We start from the raw sequence: 20,810 nt of genomic DNA, 5'->3' as shown, positions 1-20,810 counted from the left end.
CGGCGGCGGAGTTTAGACACAGTTACTAATACATGAATATGAGTGGATACACGGATAAAAAAAGGCTATAAGTTCAAGAGGCTATAAATAAAAAAGGACTTTTTCTATAAGCTCTCTATTGCCTATAAGGCTATTAAAGCTACCCTTCGATTAGAACGCCTGTACTTACAGAAGACAGATACGCCCCCATCGACGGAATAGAGCCCCTCGTCTTGTATCAATATGAATCTTATTGTTAATTAGATAATTATGACGATATAGATAAACATCAATAGCTAACATATTTTCTTCTTATACGTACACCTGCTTTAAACATACCTACCTATTGTAAATAAAACATTATTTTAAAATGTATTAAAAATATTCCTGAAATAATGAAGGGCGTTTTAAACCGAATACTCAATGAACATTGTTCGAACGTTTCGCTTTGGTTTTATTTTAACACCATTTGCAAGCTCTCGGGGCCATTTACACATTACAATACACACAAAGTGATACGAAATTACTAAAACCGACTCGCTTCGCATTGAATTTAAAGAAACGACTAAAATAAAATCTCATTTTAAAGGCCATAAAGGATTACGGTCGTGGTATGCATTTTGGCTCTTTATACAAATGTTGTGTCTGAACGCGACTCTAAAACGAATACTTAACTTGAAATAGCCGAAATGAACCCGTTAAAAAGTATTATTATACCTTTCTTTATATTTGCACACGCGAAATGATGTTTTGTGTAGGAGTGTACGTGAATAGGTTTGTTGATAATGATTTCTTAAGTTTACGCGAATGTTAGACATTTAAATTAAACTATTTTACGAATTTTATCGCGGTTTTAATATTTTACTTTTCTCCCGACGTTTCGAAGACTTTGCAGGCTTCATGGTCACGGGGGGGACTGAGGTGTTATTTATCCGCAAAGTCAGAGTTACAATATCTACCTACATTTTATAAACGTCGGGAGAAAAGTAAAATATTAATAAAACCGCGATAAAATTCGTAAATAGTTTAATTTAAAGGTTTGTTGATGTATAATTATTGATCGCTTTTAGAGATTTGGAATACTTTTAAAAGGAATAAACAACACATTAACGCCGTATAATGTAGTTGCTTAGAATAAAACATACTTATTTAAAATTTAAAGTAATCTTATTTCGGTTGAAGCTATTTAAATTTATTCTTGAAAGGCACATATTTTATATATTTTGAATCAGATGTTGATTCAACGACCGCTTTAAATTCGCCTTTTGCTTGGTTCATTTTAACTCAATAAATTATTCAAGCGATAATAAATTGGTTGTATATTAAAATATATGGTTTTATATAGGGTGTAATGCGATTGAAAAGACCTATGAAAAGTAAATTAATACAAAACATAATATTTACCAATCCAAATTTGGTGTGTGCTGTCTCCACGTGTGTATTAAAAGGTAAGGTTTGGGTGCTCTATTCTATCAACGGCTATCCGTGTTTTTACAATTCCGAGTGTTTTAATCGACAGGAAAGACAGCTTTGATAGCTGTAAAAGAGTAAATAAACACCTATATACCTATACGACTATCAAAGGTGTCCTTCTATTAACGCGCGTAATTTTAAAAGGATGGGTTAGCCTTCGTAAATATAAGGCCCCTGAACCTATCTATTTAATTTTAATATTCGAAAAATTACAATAAATGCCTATTGACGATATAGTTTGTAGCCACAATTGACTTATACTAAGTGCCTTTTATAATAAGGCTACGATCATGTTCACCAAAGAAGGTGCGTGCGCAGCAGTGGGTTAAAATATTCAGGGTTAGTATTGTATTTTATTTTTTTCATGTTTGTATAATAACTTATGTTGTAATGACTGCCTTGGTGTCGTAATTGTATTACGGTTCGTTTCTCAGTCACAATCATTTTAGGCCCGACCCGGGAAACCAACCCAGGAACTCGGCGCGGTAGTCGTACTCGTAAAGCGGTATTACGGTACAACCGTAGTGCTGAGGTCTCGGGTTCGATTCCCGGGTCGGGCAAAGTGATATTGGGTTTTTCTCCTCTGTATCAGCCCAGAGTTGGATTTGGCGTTAGGCTAGCTCCCTATCACATCATGGGACGGAGTACACACGGCGGAAAGTGGGTGCACTAGTTGCGCCTTTGCCTGCCCTTTATCGGATTAAATGCGTATGTTTGTGTGTGTTTCATCTTTTCCTTATTGTTTTGATGAGAGTACCAATTTAGATATCAAATATGACTACTATAAGACATTGGTATATATTTATCAATCGCATCTTAAATTATTCAATATAGGACTGTGACCGTATCATCCAAATTTTCGAGCGACATTACGGAGTCCCTCTCAATGTAATGAAATGCAACGTCACCATTTCGGTAATTGGGTTTGGGGGAGTTCAGCCACCAATTTGATATCAGTATTTTGTAAATCAATGGGATAATATTTGATGTGTCTTGGTCTATCCCGTTTGTTGCGGGGTGAAGTTAAAATCATCCCCTAAAAATAATATTGCAACGGATGACGATGACAGACAATAGTTTCCAACTCTTTAACAATAAGCCTAATCTTAGACGGTAAGTGGTCAAAATTAACATAAACAGCACTTATGTGTAAATCAGCGCAAATAATGTCGGATTCGGTAGAAAGCTCACGCGTTGGAGTAGACTCAGTTATCATTTCTGTGACCATGTCCTGGATTTACTGGTGGGAAATAATTAAAAAAAAATATTTGTTTTTTTTTTAACTAGCACTGCAGTCAAAGGTCATTGCAGTTATTTAAAAACTTAGGTATAGCGGGAAAGCCTATTCACGCGGGCGTAACCGCGGACATCACCTACACCGTATCTAATAAGTTGTATTTAGATAGATACGTGTCATTAGTTCTTACGACATGTTAGAAGTCGCAACGGTATTGCGCATTATAATAGTAATTAAAATTGAAGATTCAGTGAATAATTGAATTTACTACGCAGTATCTATAAAGGCTGATTTCCAGGGACTAGACCCGCAGCACACGCACGCAGAGCGCAGCTGGTCCGCATGACGTCAGCGCGAGACCCTCAAGCTGACCTGTCATATCAGTCGTTCATTCACAGATCTATTAGTACACTAATCGAATAATAACCCTTACTAATAACCCGCACCATTTTATCGAAATAAGTTGAAAACAATGACTAATAACTAATAACAAATAAACTGATGAAACTATTCGTTATCATATTAACGCAATAATAAATGCAGTAGAGAGAGTCCACACTGTGGAATGTTTATCGAATATCTAAAATGTTCGCTGCTGCACCACTGCACCACTGGAAATTGCCAAAAGGTGCTGTAGGTACTTAACTAAATATTTATCAGTAACAGTAAAAGTGGTTATATGTAATCTCTTTGGATAGATGGTGGTCCTAACTCATTTAGCTTTTGCATTAATTATTTTAAAAATATATATTTTTGGTGTTCTGAGAGTGCACGTTAGATTTATTGAGATTACACGTTAATTTGAATATATGTTAAGTGTTACAATGACCACAATATATAAGCAAATCGCGGTGCAAAGGGTCCCGGTTAGTAGCAATGCACACATCAGTACCAAAGAAATATCCTAAAATATTCCATACATACATAACATCACGCATTTATCCCCGAAGGGGTATGCAGAGGCGCAACTAGGGCACCCACTTTTCGCCAAGTATGTTCCGTCCCATGATGTGATAGGGGGAGAGCCTATCACCATATCGAGCACAAATTCCAGACTCCGGGCTGATACTGAGCAGAAAAACCCAAATATCACTTTGCCCGACCGGGATTCGAACCCAGGACCTCAGAGCGCTATTGTACCGGACATGCAATACAACTACGCCACCGAGGCAGTCAAATAAAATAAAATATTCCATATAGTACAATCATTTCTTTATGATTGACAACTGACTCTAATGCAGCTATTAGACAGCCGCCCTGTGGAATGGGGGCGTTTGGAGAATTCCACCACGGTATCCCCTGCCTGTCGTAAGAGGCGACTAATAGGGGCCACGAAGGGGGTCGTCGGCGGGCAGCAGGGGGCTGTCCGCCCTAGTGCCACTTTGTGCATTTTGCACAGCTTTCGGTTGACCCCGGGATGGACGGCAGTGTACTGTTGGCCTCACACTGCCGTTTCTGAGCCCCAAATAGGAGACGGGCCGCAAGGCGGCACCGCACAGAACCGGCTGCGGTCGCAGACTAGACACTTCAGCGTCAGAGGAAGCCCGCAGCCGTCCCTAATGCGCCGAAGAGGGCCACCGCGGAGTTTTAGCTGGTAGACCGTGCATAGGTTAAGTTGTATATAGGGACTCGGCCCGGCGGTCGCCCGAAGGTCACCATCAAATCCGGGCGGCTCAACGCCGGGCCGTAAGGCACGGTTACCCCAGCATAGCCGCTCAGTGGCCCCCCACGAAGGCTGGTCGGTAGTAATAAGGCACTTTCTCCGCGAAAAAAAAAAGTCTATTAGACAGGCTCAATGAACTTGTTTCCAGAGCCGTAATAAATAATTTTAAAAAATGACAATCATCGGGTTATCAACTCCGAAAAATATTAACTCCTAATTCTTAGTAACGAGAAATTGTACTAGATGTCACTTGAAACTTAAAACATAAAATGGTATTTTTTATTAACACCGAAAAATTTTAACTCCTAATTCTTGGTAACGAGTAACTAGATGTCACTTAATCGCTTGGTCAACAAATATGTGATTGCAAAAATAAATATTTTGTGAAAAAGCTATCCAAAAATAGACCTAAAAATTTCGCGCCTAAAAAAAGTCGCATCACTCACTTACTCTCCCCGTAAATTTAGGGGGAAAACCCAAAATTGAGAACCCTGATCGTCAAAATATGTCATTTGTCATTCAATTGTCATGATTGTCATTAAACGTGAGTTGTGCTCAGTCTTCAGATATTATTTAAACAAAATCGAAGAAAACATTTGGTTAATACTATTATTGTGTCTCAGGAGAGTCCATATTAAATTCGTGTGACTTTAAAAATATATTGATCATGTCACTAGACACCGTGCCAAAAGATCTGAGAGGTTTGCGAGCATGCTTAGTTTGCTCACTAATAAAAGTAAGTTTTATTAAAATATTTCAGTTTAAAATGATAATCATCGCATATAAACTGTAGCCATGTAAATTTCAGATGAAAATAAGTAGAAACTAACACTACCTCACGTACCAATAATTGCAATAGTGTAATTTGCAGTGCAAACAATGCAGTAACTTAGACTTAAACTTCATGTCTCAACTCTCCACTTGGAACAACACCGTTACGTGGTATTCATATTAAATACTTTATGGTTTTCAGACTTTCGATCAGTTCGAATATGATGGATGTGATAATTGCGATGAATTCTTACGCATGAAAAACAATAAAGACAATGTTTACGACTGCACTAGCAACAATTTTGATGGGTAAGGTGGAATGAAGTATGGTTTTGAAGCTTTCAATAATAGATAGATAGTGGTCATATAATTAAAGTTGTCTATTCCTGTTGATTTGTTAGCTTATATATTACTTTAAGTATTTATATTGTTTCAGTGATTACTATATAGTATTTCTCCAAATAGAATTATTGTCAAATTGAATTTATGCCACATTAAGAGCAAGAAAAACAAAATGTAAATGAATATAGTGACTTGTTTTCAAGTATTATTTTTAGAAAAAGTTAATTGTTTGTTGGTTACAAGGCTCAAGATATCTCAAAGTATAACTTTGATTGTTCTATATCTATTATTATTATTTGATATCTGCAACATAACCACAAACAGTGTAAACCATAATATTACAAAGAGGAGAATAGTTTGTTCACATTTAAATTTATAGTCACTTAAATCAAGTATAAATGAATCCAAGTGCATTGAATGCTGTTTAAACTGGCATTACCCTAAAAAATGTCGGGAACGTAATAAACCAAAAAAGTAAGGATTTTAAAACATTTTCCCCAAGTTGGTCTTGCATCAGGTATAAGAACATCACCTTAAGGTTTAGATTCTTTATAAAAGACCTAGACCTCACCAGATATGCTGCTATAATTACATTTGTTTCCTTTACTTACAGAATGATTGCAGTAATGAGCCCAGAAGACAGTTGGGTATGCAAATGGCAACGCATAAGTAAGTAATCCAAGTACAAAAATCAGCCTGTTATTTACTTTAATGGTAATCAGCCACAAAGCTCCATTGATAGTAACTTACTAAGCCTTTGGCTGTTAGTATCAGCATTGCCAACAAAGTTATAGAGATTTTAGTAATTGCAGAGATGTGAATTATTTGAACTATATGTATTTTAAATACAAATACAAAATGCAAAATACCTATTTTTATTTTATATTTGAAATACTTTTTTCGAAAAATATTTAGAATTTTATTTGAAATACTTTTTATAAATATTTTGTATTTGTAAGATACAAAATAGTTTTGTTACATTTTAAATTTATTTTTCATTCTTTAAATTCAAAATAGTTTAATTATGAATGCACTGATTGTGATCCTTAATGTTGTCATCATTGTCACCAAGAACAATATTATGCCAATATTGCGCGTCTAACAAATTGGAGATTAATGGCGATGACTACATTAGATCTGGAAACACTACAATATTTAAAAGATGAAGACAATGCTTTAGAATCCTTAAACAGATATCCAAATGTAAAAAAACTCTTCCTTAAATGTAATACCTGCTTACCAAGTTCTGGACCTGTTGAATGATTTTTTTCATTCAGTGGAATGATTATGAGGCCCCATGACTTAACATGAAAGATGAACCCTTTGAACAAACACTAGTATTAAAATCAGTTAAATAAGTACATATTATTTTATTTGGAAAACCTATTTTGAAATAACGTATTTTGCATTTTGTATTTAAATACTTTTATTTAAAATCTATTTTGTATTTCTACTTTAAATAGTAAAGTAACAATGCATTTGTATTGTGTATTTAAATACTTTTACTAAACTATTTTTTACATCTCTGAGTAATTGTAATCTCTATTGAGAAGGAATGGATACTATGAATTGGAGTGTACATACTAATGTTGTCATTGATCATATGAAATGGTTGACCAAAGCTCTAATTCTTTTTCTGTGCAGCCTCTATTATATGTATTATCACTTATTATTTTAATACTATGCATGGAGTATGTAGTCCTGCACCAATGTTTGGCTAAGTAACACAAGAGTGTGATACAGTCTTAGATAGGTTATTCAAACACTTGTTATAGTGCATTATCCACACATAAAAAAAATTAGTGGGCCATAATCAAAGTGTAAAATGCAACAGTATAATATTGTCAACAAAATATTTCTCAATGCGGCTCTCCATGCCTTATAATATAATCCTGATCTAGGTAAAGTTTACATTACAAGCTTTAAAAATTGAACACTTAACCATAAAATATAATGATAACCACTTCATAATGCTTGTATAAAATAAACAAACTTATTTTGTTATTTATTTTCAGGTAGGTTTACAAAAGGCGTATATGCAATATCAGTGTCAGGCAGATTACCAGCTGGAGTTATACGTGAAATGAAGAAGCCCGTGGATATGTGTATATAGATCAAGGGACACCAGCCAAAAATAAATATTTTATCATAACTAACTATAAATAAAAATCTGACTGTTATTTTATAAAGTATATATTAATTGAATTAGTATTCTTATTTACTATGTTGTTTGTTGGATGCAGTACAAATAACAAAACAAATGGGATGAAAGGTAGAGTACTTCCACTGAAAGCGACTATAGCCTAGTTGGGTGTGGAACGGACTGCCAAGACGAATATCTGTAGGTTAAAATCCCAAGGGCACACACCTCTGACTTTTCTAAAAAACCATGTGTATAATATTTGTGAATTTACCATGCGCTTTAACGGTGAAGGAAAACATTGTGAGGAAACCTGCACATCTGAGAAGTTCTCCACAGGAATTTTTGAAGGTGTGTGAAGTCTACCAATCCGCACTAGGCAGCGTGGTGGACTAAGGCCTAATCCCTCTCAGTAGTAGAGGCCCGTGCTCAGAGGTGGACAAGTATATAATACAGGGCTGATATTATTATTATTACTTCCACTAAGTTTCCTGTGGTCCCATGTACCATTATAGCATGGGTTTTGCCAACACACGTGGAAAGCTCTAATTCAATAAACTGAGGTTATACTAACACAAAAAGTATGTATAAGAGGGTGTAAAAATCTTTTCTGAGGACATTGCTTCACTATGACTTATGGTTTTTGGGTAAATATATAAAACTCTTTTTATTATGTACTTGTTACTTCCTTTTTAAAACAGCCCAGTTTTCCATAACTAATAATAAGTTGGGAACAATTTTTCTATTCCTACTATCATAAGATTAAACACAAATTTGTCTGAAACTAAGTTTAAAAATAAATGAGACACAAAAAAGTTACAACAAAATTGCCAGGTACTATTTATTGCAACAGAAATATATGGTGAAATCCTAATGATTTCATAAGGTTATTTAATATTTACATTCATCTATATCCTTGCACTGTTTCATGCCATTGTTGTCTCTTCTAAACTCTAATATCTTGTCCTGTTTAACAAAACTATTTCCATGCATGATTTGCCAGCATGTCACTGGGTTGAACAAGCACATAAAGTTTGAACTCTGTCAACTGGTGCCTTCTTGTGGTGGTGCTTTGAATTCATTTTCGGTGCCCAGTATATCCTTATCAATCTCTTTGAAGTCTATATTTTGTTGTTTCATTGCATTCTGAAATAAATTATAAAAATATACCACAAACAGAAAAACATTAGAGATCTCTGAATAATATTTTTTTTAGTACTATATATTAGGTATAGTACAATACAACATTATCTGCTTGAATATGTTTGGGTAAAAGGTACTTTGTTCACATTTTAAAAGAATTATTATTAAAATTCTTCTATTATATCTAACTTTGTCTAGCTATACAAGCACAATTTACAGAAATTTCCAACAAACATTGCAGAAACTAATTAGCTTTCAGAAGGTGCAACAATTTTATCATTGAACATTTGAATACCAATTCATACCATGTGGGTTATAACTGTTACTAGTTTCTTTTTTCTGACACAAAATAATTTAAATATGACTTCTCTCTGTGTACACAGAGAATTTCTTTGCCAAAATGATTAGTATGGAATCAATAGGTACCTTAACACATTCTTGATAAATTCGGAAGATACTAGAGCACATAGAATCATCATGGTCACCCTTTAAGAATTTCTCAGAAAACCAAGTGTTAAAGCAGTCATCATATTTTTTCTTCAAATCAGTGCATTCTTCTCCAATGCTATTCATTTTTTTATATTTAGGTGCTATTCCGGTATCACGCAAATATGGGACTTTTATTACATTTAGAATCCAAACTGCATCTTCGTGCAAACTTTAATATTAAGTAATTTATATTACGGAGTTCCAATTTTCATGTACCGGCTGTTGTTATGATAAGATAAAATCGATTAGTTATCAAAAATGAAAAAGATAACCTTTTCCAAACTTATCAATTCAATACAATTTTTAGATTGTGGCCAAAGAGATTGTGGCTATCCTCTTTAAAATGACAGATTCAATGACAATAGTCTTTTATTTCATTTAGTCGCCGTCGAGCTAAGGAATATCGATTATCCGTATATCTAAAATAATATATTTTTTGTAGTTACGAATTAAAACTTGATTATTTTTTGCCAATAGGTACACAACTTTATTATATTCCAATATATATTTGAGAGTATTATACGTTTAAAAAATTCTTTTTAAATAATTTAGAGAAGGGAAATTATAAAGAAAAATACCAAACTAGCTCCAATCTGTGTAAATATAGATTCCTTTGCAATTTTTTTTTAAACTTGAAAGAAATTATAAAAGTTTTGAGGTTATGTTTGTTCTGATGTTTATGCAGTCGTGTTGAACTTTAAAGAATATTGTTCTTTCTTTTTAAGTATCTATATAAAGTTTATTATATATCAGATAAATAATTAAATAATGTACCATGAGTGATATATTAAAAGATACTCGTTTCGCAAAATATCTCAACGACCCGCGCTACAAACAAATACCCAAACATGAACGGAAAGTTAAAATCGATAAAAGGTTTCAGTCTATGTTTAATGACTCGAAGTTTAAAGTTAAATACACGGTTGACAAACGAGGCCGACCAGTGAACGAAACGTCAACAGAAAATTTACGAAAATATTATGAACTGGACGAATCCGAAGATGACAGTGGTGCTGAGGAACAGATTCAAGAAGATGAAGAAGAGTCAGAGGAAACACCTGGTCGATTCGTAAAGAGGCCGAAAGATGAAGAAGACGAAAAACTAGATAATAAGTCGGAGGCCGTTAAGTTCGAGAATGATAAATTAGAGCGGGGAAAATTGGATGAAAAAACAAAATCTAGATTGTATGACTTAGACATTGATTATGCTAGAGGTGAAGGTAAGTGTATTATAGCTAAGATTTTTTGTGGTTTAATAGGGCAAAACAATAATTTATTACATACTTTATTTCCTACTATATTTGAATATTAATTTACAAAATTTTAAGGTTTGTTGCAAACGGACAGCTCATCAGATGAGGAAACCACTGAGGAGGAGGAAGACAGTGAACTTGAACATGAGTGGGGAGAGTTAGATGCCGATGCAGACACTACTGATGAGTCAACACGAAGGTATCATTGCATTTAGCTGTACTTAGTAACCTGAACAATGTAACACATTTTATAAATAAATATAATATTAAATATCTGACTGGAATGATTCTACTTGAGAAAACCCTAATTTAATTTATAAGCTTTCCCTTTTTTTTGTAACCGTTAATTGTTTTTTGGAGCAATTAAAGATTTTGCGGATAATAAGAACTGGCCATACTTAAAAATTTTGTAAAATTTATTGATGTGCCTATTTTGGGTACTAGTTCAAATTAAAAGCTCTGTCAAATTTTTAGGATTGCTATCTGTAATATGGATTGGGACAACATTAAAGCATCAGATGTAATGGTTTTATTGAACTCTTTTGTTCCACCTGGTGGTGTCATACACAAAATTACTGTAAGTGTTTTAGATTCTTATATTTTTTTCTAAATAAATTGTTATATACTAAACATATTGCGCATTACAGGGAAATTGTTACTTATTTTGTGGTAGTACAGCATATGAGTGAAAGGATTGTATACTATGACCAATATTCACCATTTGTCATCTCTAAATTATACATATTGTTTTACAAAAAAAGTTTAAATATAGTCATATAAATATATAATGTTTTTAATGTTATTTTAGATTTATCCATCAGAGTATGGTTTGAAGAGAATGCAAGAGGAAGAAGTCCGTGGCCCCATTGAACTGACTGAAGAGAAAGTTGATGATTTAGATGATAATGGTGGAAATGAAGAAGGTAATTGAGACATTAATTATTTATTAGAAAATAAATAGCCATGGCCATAAGTCAATATGTAACTATCATAAAAGCTATAATTGGACTCTAATGAATGAATATTGTCATATTATTTTGGTAAAGAATCAATTCAGTATATAAGAATATAATTAGTAAATTAAAAATTATAATTCCATTTAGGTTCTGCATACCACATGGAGAAACTGCGTCGGTATCAGTTAAACAGATTGAAATACTACTATGCTGTTGTGGAGTGTGATTCTGTGGCAACTGCTGATAAGTTATACACTGAATGTGATGGAATGGAATACGAGAGCAGCGCTACAAGGCTAGACATGAGATTTATACCTGATGATGTCACTTTTGACCAGGTATAGTAGAAATTTTGGCAAACATCAACTTTAATTATTAGTGAAAGTATTCAATGTAACATTGTTAATCATAAATGAATATATAATACATGAGAGTCAACATGAGTCGAGATTAGAATGGTGTACTTACCACCATTTGACTCCTCTTGACAAGTGTCAACCACCCACAAAAGAATTGTGGGTGCAATTCTTGCACTGCCTATAAAGCATGATCACATCTTTTGTTCTAGGCGCCTCGTGAAGAATGTACGAAACTTCCGGATTTGACAAAGTACAGACCACGATTGTTCACTACAACCGCGCTACAGCAAGCTAAAGTAGAATTGACGTGGGATGCCACTAATCCCAACCGCGCTGAAGTTATTAAAAGTGCTCTTGATGGAAAAATTGACGATCTTGATCTTAAAGACTATTTAGCCTCAAGCAGTGAAAGTGAAGGTATCAAATATTTCATTATCTTTAAAATGTAGTTAATTATTCATTTCTTACACAATTATTTTTTTGTTTGCAGAAGAAAATAATTCAGCAGATGAAGGTACTCAACAGGAAAATGACGAGGATCCTATACAGAAATATAAAAAAATATTACAAGACATTGAAACAAAAGAAGATAAGAAAAGCAATAAAGATATGGAAATGGAAATAACTTGGGGCCTTGGTGTTAAAGATAAAGCAGAAGAGTTGGTCAAAAAGAAACTTACTGAAGGTTTGTTATTGTTACTCTTGCCAATAATTCACAATAAACTTCTCCCACTACATAACTATATTAATTACAATCATACATATTATTTTAGATAACACAGAATTAACTCCATTTGAAAAGTTGTTGAAGAAACGAAAAGAGAAAAAGAAGCAGAAAAAAATTAATAAATTGAAACAAGAGCAAGGCAAGTCTGATGAATCGGAAGGAAATATGTCAGATGATGATATACCTTCAGACATTGACATGAATGATCCTTACTTTGCTGAAGAATTTAATAAACCTGAATTCAAGAAAGGTAAATCAAAAGGCTATATAGATAACGACATTGCCAACGAAAACATAGATGAGAATGAAGAGAAAAGAAAAGCAGAATTAGAGTTATTGTTGGACGACGATGACGATGGTAAAGCTCATTTCAGTTTGAAGAAGATACAAGAAGCAGAAAATGACACAAAGAAGTCAAAGAGGAAAAAGAAATTAAAAGAAAAGATGAAGGAACAGAAACAAGCCACGCCAGATTTTGAAATAAATTTAAATGACGAACGGTTTTCTGCACTATATAATTCTCATCTTTACAACATCGATCCTAGTGATCCAAACTATAAGAAAACGAAAAATATGGAAAAACTTATTCACGAAAAGTTAAAACGGCGACCTACTGATACCGATATAGAAACAGAGCATAAATCTAAGAAATCTAAAGAGGACGCTGAACTAAGCTTGTTAGTGAAAAATGTTAAACGAAAAACTGGTAATATTATTAAGAAATAAAATTGGTTTTGTTTATAAATATTTTATTTTTGAAGACCACTTTTATCACACGCACATTACGTCCTTATGAATATAAAATAAAACAACTATTTATATATTTAATGATGCTATATAAAACAATATAAAAGCACTGTTTATACTTAATAACGATTACATAGTTTTATCACTCTATTATCTATAATCTATATGTAAATTATCGTAAATGTAACCTATATTGTAAAGTAACAATAGTCGAGATGTCAAATGTTTAATCTTCTAAACCCTAAGGCTGTAGTTTTGTTACCATCAACCATAGCATTTCAACATTACATAATATACGATCTCAATCTTAATCTGCATCCGATCCCGAAAATAAACCAATCGAATGTCATTGGAAGGATGTCACAAAAAGTTTATTCTGATTGGTCCATTCTCGCGATCGATCGAAAAAGATATTTAAACCGGTCGTTAGTGTAAAAAAACTTTAGTGTAACAAGTAACAGCTTTCAGTTAACAAATAGAAATAATTATTTTTAACTTGCTTTTCTTTTGTATTTTGTTTAATTTTGTTATTTACAACATTACGTAATACGAAATTGGAATCTTAACTTTAATAACAACTGTTGGTAAACTGCATTGTTATGTTAAGAAAGACTGCACCTTAAAGCCCTATATTATATTTTAGGTATTTGAGATTAGTGAAATGAGCGTAAACACTTCAATACTCGGTTATGAAGGACTCGCTGTCAACGCTTTCTTTATTTCTCTACCTAACGCTGCTCCGAGGGGCGGCGGCACTGCATTCCCAACCTGAAATAAATACTAGTATTTATATAAAGGACTCACCAATGCTTTTACCAATATAATGTATCTGAATTCTCGGTACAATTAAAAGATTTTCTCAATTTTCTAAATATTAATATTTTAGTAAATTATATGCAAGAAAATATATAGATATATTTATATACAGAAAACGTATGACACAAATAATTGCACGCCTACATGATGCACATAAAAATCATTATATTATACTAGCTTTTGCCCGCGGCTCCGCCCGCGTTATAAAGTTTTTCGGGCTAAAGTTTTCAGCGGGGGACTTTGTTTTATAATATATTTTTGTAGAACTTTTCAAGAGGAACAATCCCGTCATACATCATTGTTGCATAACTTTAACCGTTTACGCAACGGAAGCTCTCAAAACTTATAAATTTTCCCCGTTTTTGCAACATGTTTCATTACTGCTCCGCTCCTATTGGTCATAGCGTGATGATATATAGCCTATGGCACTACAGGAACAAAGAGCTATCCAAGACAAAAAGAATTTTTCAGTTTGAACTGATAGTTCCTGAGATAGCCATTACTGCTCCGCTCCTATTGGTCACAGCGTGATGATATATAGCCTATAGCACTCCAGGAACAAAGAGCTATCCAACACAAAAAGAATTTTTCAGTTTGAACTGATAGTTCCTGAGATAGCCATTACTGCTCCGCTCCTATTGGTCATAGCGTGATGATATATAGCCTATAGCACTCCAGGAACAAAGAGCTATCCAACACAAAAGAATTTTTCAGTTTGAACTGATAGTTCCTGAGATAGCCATTACTGCTCCGCTCCTATTGGTCATAGCGTGATGATATATAGCCTATAGCACTCCAGGAACAAAGAGCTATCCAACACAAAAATAATTTTTCAGTTTGAACTGATAGTTCCTGAGATAGCCATTACTGCTCCGCTCCTATTGGTCATAGCGTGATGATATATAGCCTATAGCACTCCAGGAACAAAGAGCTATCCAACACAAAAATATTTTTTCAGTTTGAACTGATAGTTCCTGAGATAGCCATTACTGCTCCGCTCCTATTGGTCATAGCGTGATGATATATAGCCTATAGCACTCCACGAACAAAGGGCTATCCGACACAAAAAGAATTTTTCAGTTTGAACCGGTAGTTCCTGAGATTAGCGCGTTCAAACAAACAAACAAACTCTTCAGCTTTATATAATAGTATAGATTATTATGTGCATACCTGTCGATGTTTGTCGAGGACGGAGCCGGCGAACACGTACGTGTCGCGGAAGCCCTGCGAGCGCGCGCACTCTCGCACCGACACCACGCGGTTTTGCTCAGGGTGCAGGACACGGCCCTGCTTGCCCATCGGCTCAGGGTCCGTCACCGTCGTGCTGAAGTATCCGTCCCAAGACACGCGACCTGACAATAATATAGATATACATACAATATAGGTATAGATATAGAACACATTGATTGCTTGTGTTTATGTGTCGTGACAAGATTTTTATAGCAATATTGGAAATTAAACAAGTAGTACCAGAATTTTTAGTTATTACCTCTGGTCACGAACATTTAAAAAAGTCAGAGGAATTTAACCAGTCTTATGAAAAGGGTATATACAAGAGGTTAAAAATAATTATAAAGAAATTGTATACCGTAAAGACCAGCCCAGTTATTATGTCGGTTGCCGGTGTGCGGCAGACACCATGGTATGAGAGTATTCTCCTGCTTGTCCTGCGCCGAGCACGGCTTGCCCGCTGCGCATGCGCACAACGCCGCGCAGCGCACCGCTAGGAGAGCGACCGTTCCTCTTGTCGTCGTACCGGTATTGCAACACCTGTTAACAAATTATAAATTTACAAAAATAATTTCAATAACATTTGATAGATACTTCGTATTTAGAAAATTCATTGGCTTGAACAGATTTTTGTTTGTGATTAAAATTAATCACAGCAACTGCTGCACAGATTTGGATGATATTTGGCACACAGATAGACTATGTCCTAGATTTACGTATGTAAAGACTAGGTATTTTTTATCTCAAAAAGTACGCATGGGGAATCTTATACCGAGAGATATTATATAGTCACCGCGAACAAAACCTAGTGGATATACATAAGTACATATAATGCTATTTTTAATTCGTACCTTGCACTTAGTTCCGTCGGACAATGCGACGGATATATTCGGCAGATCCCGCCAGTCTGAACCGGGCGTGGTGGGGATTCGACTAATTCTGGCTTGAATGAGCGGTGCCATATTCTTACAAATATGATCTCGTAATTTCGTATTCTCGTCTCTACTTCTGACGCGTCGTTGGAAGTGTGTTTCTGGCATCGAACCGTAATCGATCTCAATTTTATTAGCGCCGTTACATATTTGGGGCAGATCGCTCATCGCGTCTTGAATGGTGCAAGTCCTTCTCGGAGCCGATTCGTCCCAATGTATATTTGTTACAAATCTTTTGCCGTCTATAGTAGTAGTTAGGGAACATGCTCGTCTACTGAAAACATGTGTAGGTTCAGGGTACAAAGGCAACTTGTAGCCAGGTGCAGCCGCCAAAATGATCAGCCTACGTCTCGTCTGTGGTACTCCATAATTACCAGCTTGCAAAATACCAAACGTGCATTGATAGCCCATATCCAGCAGGGCACGTAGAGTTAATTTCAAAACCATGCCCTTCTTGAATGCTACAAAGTTTCGGACATTTTCGAAGATAAAATATTTTGGCCTATAGTAATCACAATAGGACAAATACGAGGCAACCAAGGAATTTTTGAAATTTGAATACTCCCTCGAGTTAAATCTGTTCATACCGGAGAACCCTTGGCATGGCGGACCACCGCACAATAGTTCCACTTCCCCTTGTTGCGGCAGGCGCAATCCTCCACTACTATGACTGGCTCCGGCTAGCGCATCTCTCAATAGAGCGTTACAATCTTCATTAAAGACTATACAGTTTTTGTTATTCAATGAATACGCGTGAGCGGCAGCTTCAAGATTCTCCACTGCCCATCGACACTCTGCAACTCCTGCTTGATGAAGACCGTCAGATAAGCCTCCACAACCAGCGAATACATCTAAAGTTCTCAATGGTCTCACTTTTACTTCTTCGACTTTAGGGACATTGGTTTCGGTAGCCTTACTGGACTTGCCTTTTCCTTTACCCTTATCTTTGCCTTTGTCAGTACGGCCAACAGTCGTAGCGTAGTTGGGTACATCCACAAATTCACCACAAGTTTTATCAAATGCCATTCTGAAGTAAAATCTGCTTGGGTCCCTATCCAGCCACCCTTGAAGTGATTCATGACTGGGGACATTCTTTTCGTAAATTAAATTACAAGGACCTACTACTGCAGAGAAGGGCACTTCTTTTATTTCATTACTCCAATAAACCAGATTAATGTCTTCATGATGAGGGAATTTACTAGTTGTATTTTCAGGTCTATACAATATGTTTACTTTCAAATAGATATCTTGAGGAACAATAAGGGGCCCATCGCCAATAGCCGTAACGGCAGCGATAAAACCTACACAAAACGGTTCTCCTGTGTCAATATTGGAACCGCGCAAATTATTATCACTTTTTCTGTAATATTCGGTATAAATATCTTCATCCACCTTTTCTAATTTCTGTTTCTGGCTATAGTGGACATTCAAGTAGTTGTTTTTTAGTTTAAATGTACCCGGTTTTAAAAATACGCCGCAACCTTTCTTATAATCATTATCTTGCCACCTGACTAATGTCCATTCTGTTCTATTTTCTTCTGTTACAATGTCTGACTTGTCAACCAACTTGCCTGAAACCTTCGGAATATTTTTCGCATCTCTTCTTGTTTTACGCTCACATGATGGACAAAATCGATGTTTCCTTAATTGATTAGGACAAGTTGGATTTTCTGGTAGATCTTCAAACCGTGCAGTAAACCTCTCGTAATACTTGCTATAGAAGTAAGTCTTACCATCATCTTCTACGTTTTTCTCATCTACTTCTTTACCACCAAGTCTAAACCAGTCATTTGGTATTTCCATTTTCTCAACACAAGCTTTTCTTAGAATTGAAGACAGGGGTGCACCATGGCAGCACCTATCACCTAAGAATATTTCCCTCGCATCTCCTACTTCACCTAAAACAGTATCTGAGGCCCTAATAAATACTTCTCCATGAAAATAACCAGATTTGGGATTGATAGTTTCTTTCCACATGTACACGACTCTGGCAACTAAAGCTGGTATATTCGATTGAGAGGTTTCAATCATAACAAAATCACCATTACATAATTCGGCACCATCAATTTCAACCCTCTCATAATATATCTTTGTAGAATCTGCCTTAACTGGCTCACCAACCCAGTTAATCTTTTTACTACATGACCCTGTCAATTTAACTGGTACAGTATCATCAATTCTGTCTTGTTGCTTCTTATCCGCCATTTGCTGGTATTCTTCTTCATCATCAGGTTCAGAATCTTCAGCCTGCTCAACTGCCATGTTTGGACACAATCTTCGGACACAAGCCTTTTTAGTGCGCCCATGTCCTCCGAATTTAGCCATAGCACGACAGGCATTGCACTCTCCACAATCGGGCAATTGACATGCTTCACAAACACCACACCTTTTCGTCTCAGTACAAGCTCATGATTTGTCTTGTCTAGTTGATCTGTGAAGAAGCTTTCAAATGTTTTTCTCACTAAAGGTGTGGTTGTAGCTTTAGTCCATGCCTTCTTATCTACCTTTTTGTAGTCTATTTTAGTGCGTATTCTACGCTTACCGAATTTGATACCCATTAATTTGATTAGTTCCCTCATACATGGTAAAGTAATGAGAGGTTCATCATCTTCATCTGCTTCTAAGCTAACCACTTGATCACAAACAAATTGTGCATGTTTGTGAAGCATCTCTTCTGTCATTTTTTTATCATTCAGATCTGGTATGTAAGAACTACGGACAACTTCCAGCAAATCTTCATATGTTGGTTGAAGATAATGAAATTCTTCCAAATATTCAACAACTACTTTACTCAACCATATTTTTTCATACAAATTGTTCATGAGAGGTGTGTATGCTTCACTGGGTTTTAGCAGATTGTATTCTCCAAATTCGGTAGACAAGGTGATACAATTTCTATCTCCACCATCAAACCCATGGATAAACCTGTAACATTTTTACAAAAACAAATAAATTATAGAACCATTATTATTTTCTTAGTGCATTCCATAAGACAAGTAATTTATATGCTTTACCACTCAATTATCGGGCCTACATCCTTGACAGGTATGGATTCTTCATCGATATCTGACTTAATCAGAGCAAATTGATTTCAAATAACCTGACATATAAATACGTATATCATTCTCAACAAGTCCACCATCTATAGGACACAGATGCCCTTGTTCATCAAATATGGCAAAACCAGTTATGTTAGTTTGAGGTCGCTCCATAATGTCTCCTTCATCACCTAAAAATCATATTTGCTGTTAAGATATACATAATCCTGTTTTAAAAAAAATTAAATAGACATTGTATTAAATTTACCAGATGCTAAAACCAGTTTGTCATTAGTTAACGCTATGTATTCCTCCACAGCTGCCTTTGTGGATGTCCTTGATAATAAACAAGGTCAGAATTATTCAAAAATTGACCACAAATTTCACATTGCTCAGTGTCTGGATTTTTTTGTTTATTTTGCTGTAATTCTGAAATAATTTGTGCATCATTTTTTGTATCATCATTGACATTCCCATTCTCCACATTTACCAAAACACCAATTTTTTCTTCAGTTTCTTTTGGGATTTCATCATCTTGCATGTTTTTAGTTTTCTCGCCATTTTCCTTATGATCAATAAGTTTTACATTATCATTGCTATCTTTTATTTCTATGCAGTCATTGTTTAAAGATATGATTGAATTTTCATCTTTATTTTCAAGCTTTGGCTTTTTCTGTAAATAAAAGAAAATGAGTATGTTAGCAATAATTGACCCAGAAACTAATATGAGACAATATTATGCATGAAAGACCCCATGTCCCAACTCGCCTTGTTTTTAAAATTGATTACAAATACATTGCCCAATATCAAAATAAGAATTATCTTCAATATTATACAGGCTTATAATATTAGACGAAACCACATGAAGGGTTAGTGTATAATGCTTAACATATCTAAATTTGGCTGTATCTATACATCTGACTTAAATCTTACATTACTAGTTTCATTCTGATCGTCCTCAGAACTATTTCTCCTCTTAACTGCAAACATATTTGTAATTTTTAACTGATTTTCGTTCCGTGCCGATCTCCTTGTGCCTCTGCAATATAATAGTTATGGTGTTATTTACAACAATCTATTATATAGAAATGTCATCAAGTTTTTAATGCGCTGTTACAAATAATCCAACTTACGCCTTATTAAAAGAGCCCGGAGGCGAAGTTTTATTTTGTTTGCTACCCTCATTGTGATTCTTCACAGGCATCTCTCTAATTTCGATTCCAAGAGATTCTTTTCGCTATATTAGCATGATCACATTAAATTATTATTCAATTGCACTTTGTGTAAAAATCGCGCCAAAACTTAACGTTGACGTTGTTTTTCTTTTTTTTTATTCTTCCTTAGATGACAGGCTATAGTCTTACGACCATACTGCCTAATCTTACGTATGTAACGTTGTTTTTCGTCGAACTTGCTCTCAAAAACAAAACTGTCAAGTGTCAATATCAAGAATCAAGACCTTTGATCAAGAGTTTGGTCAAGACTGTCAACTATGAATTTAATCTCCAAAGGTGT

General features: G+C 34.9%; 4 protein-coding genes across 4 annotated transcripts; 2 read left to right on the top strand and 2 right to left on the bottom strand.

Annotated features, from left to right (window-relative positions):
* The first annotated feature begins 4,862 nt into the window (after positions 1-4,862).
* LOC115439742 (transcription elongation factor SPT4) lies at positions 4,863-7,667 on the top strand. Its single transcript, XM_030163722.2, has 4 exons — positions 4,863-5,088; positions 5,326-5,432; positions 6,079-6,134; positions 7,481-7,667. The coding sequence occupies exons 1-4, from the start codon at positions 5,020-5,022 to the stop codon at positions 7,576-7,578; spliced, it is 330 nt and encodes a 109-aa protein (XP_030019582.2). The 5' UTR covers positions 4,863-5,019; the 3' UTR covers positions 7,579-7,667.
* A 754-nt stretch (positions 7,668-8,421) lies between these two features.
* On the bottom strand, positions 8,422-9,573 carry LOC119193462 (TP53-regulated inhibitor of apoptosis 1-B-like). The gene is made up of 2 exons (XM_037447062.1): positions 9,175-9,573; positions 8,422-8,751 (listed from the first exon to the last, which is right to left on the bottom strand). The coding sequence occupies exons 1-2, from the start codon at positions 9,319-9,321 to the stop codon at positions 8,650-8,652; spliced, it is 249 nt and encodes an 82-aa protein (XP_037302959.1). The 5' UTR covers positions 9,322-9,573; the 3' UTR covers positions 8,422-8,649.
* Positions 9,574-9,879: 306 nt separating this feature from the next.
* Positions 9,880-13,277, top strand: LOC115456247 (ESF1 homolog). The gene is made up of 8 exons (XM_030185236.2): positions 9,880-10,457; positions 10,566-10,689; positions 10,965-11,067; positions 11,299-11,413; positions 11,594-11,784; positions 12,015-12,222; positions 12,296-12,490; positions 12,579-13,277. Exons 1-8 carry the CDS (start codon positions 10,013-10,015, stop codon positions 13,256-13,258), a joined length of 2,061 nt encoding a protein of 686 aa, XP_030041096.2. The 5' UTR covers positions 9,880-10,012; the 3' UTR covers positions 13,259-13,277.
* LOC119193455 (DNA (cytosine-5)-methyltransferase 1-like) lies at positions 13,265-20,610 on the bottom strand. The gene is given in 12 exon segments (XM_037447055.1): positions 13,265-14,047; positions 15,266-15,447; positions 15,684-15,798; positions 15,800-15,865; positions 16,177-18,650; positions 18,653-19,182; positions 19,272-19,330; positions 19,332-19,486; positions 19,564-19,618; positions 19,621-19,968; positions 20,229-20,334; positions 20,429-20,610. Coding segments are annotated over 12 exon segments (4,242 nt in total). The 5' UTR covers positions 20,500-20,610; the 3' UTR covers positions 13,265-13,966.
* Positions 20,611-20,810: the final 200 nt, after the last annotated feature.

The sequence above is a fragment of the Manduca sexta genome, unplaced genomic scaffold (assembly GCF_014839805.1).
Source record: "Manduca sexta isolate Smith_Timp_Sample1 unplaced genomic scaffold, JHU_Msex_v1.0 HiC_scaffold_56, whole genome shotgun sequence".
Taxonomy (NCBI): Eukaryota; Metazoa; Arthropoda; class Insecta; order Lepidoptera; family Sphingidae; genus Manduca; species Manduca sexta.
The sequence above is the reverse complement of the archived record's forward strand: the minus strand, read 5'-3'. Positions and strand labels throughout refer to the sequence as shown.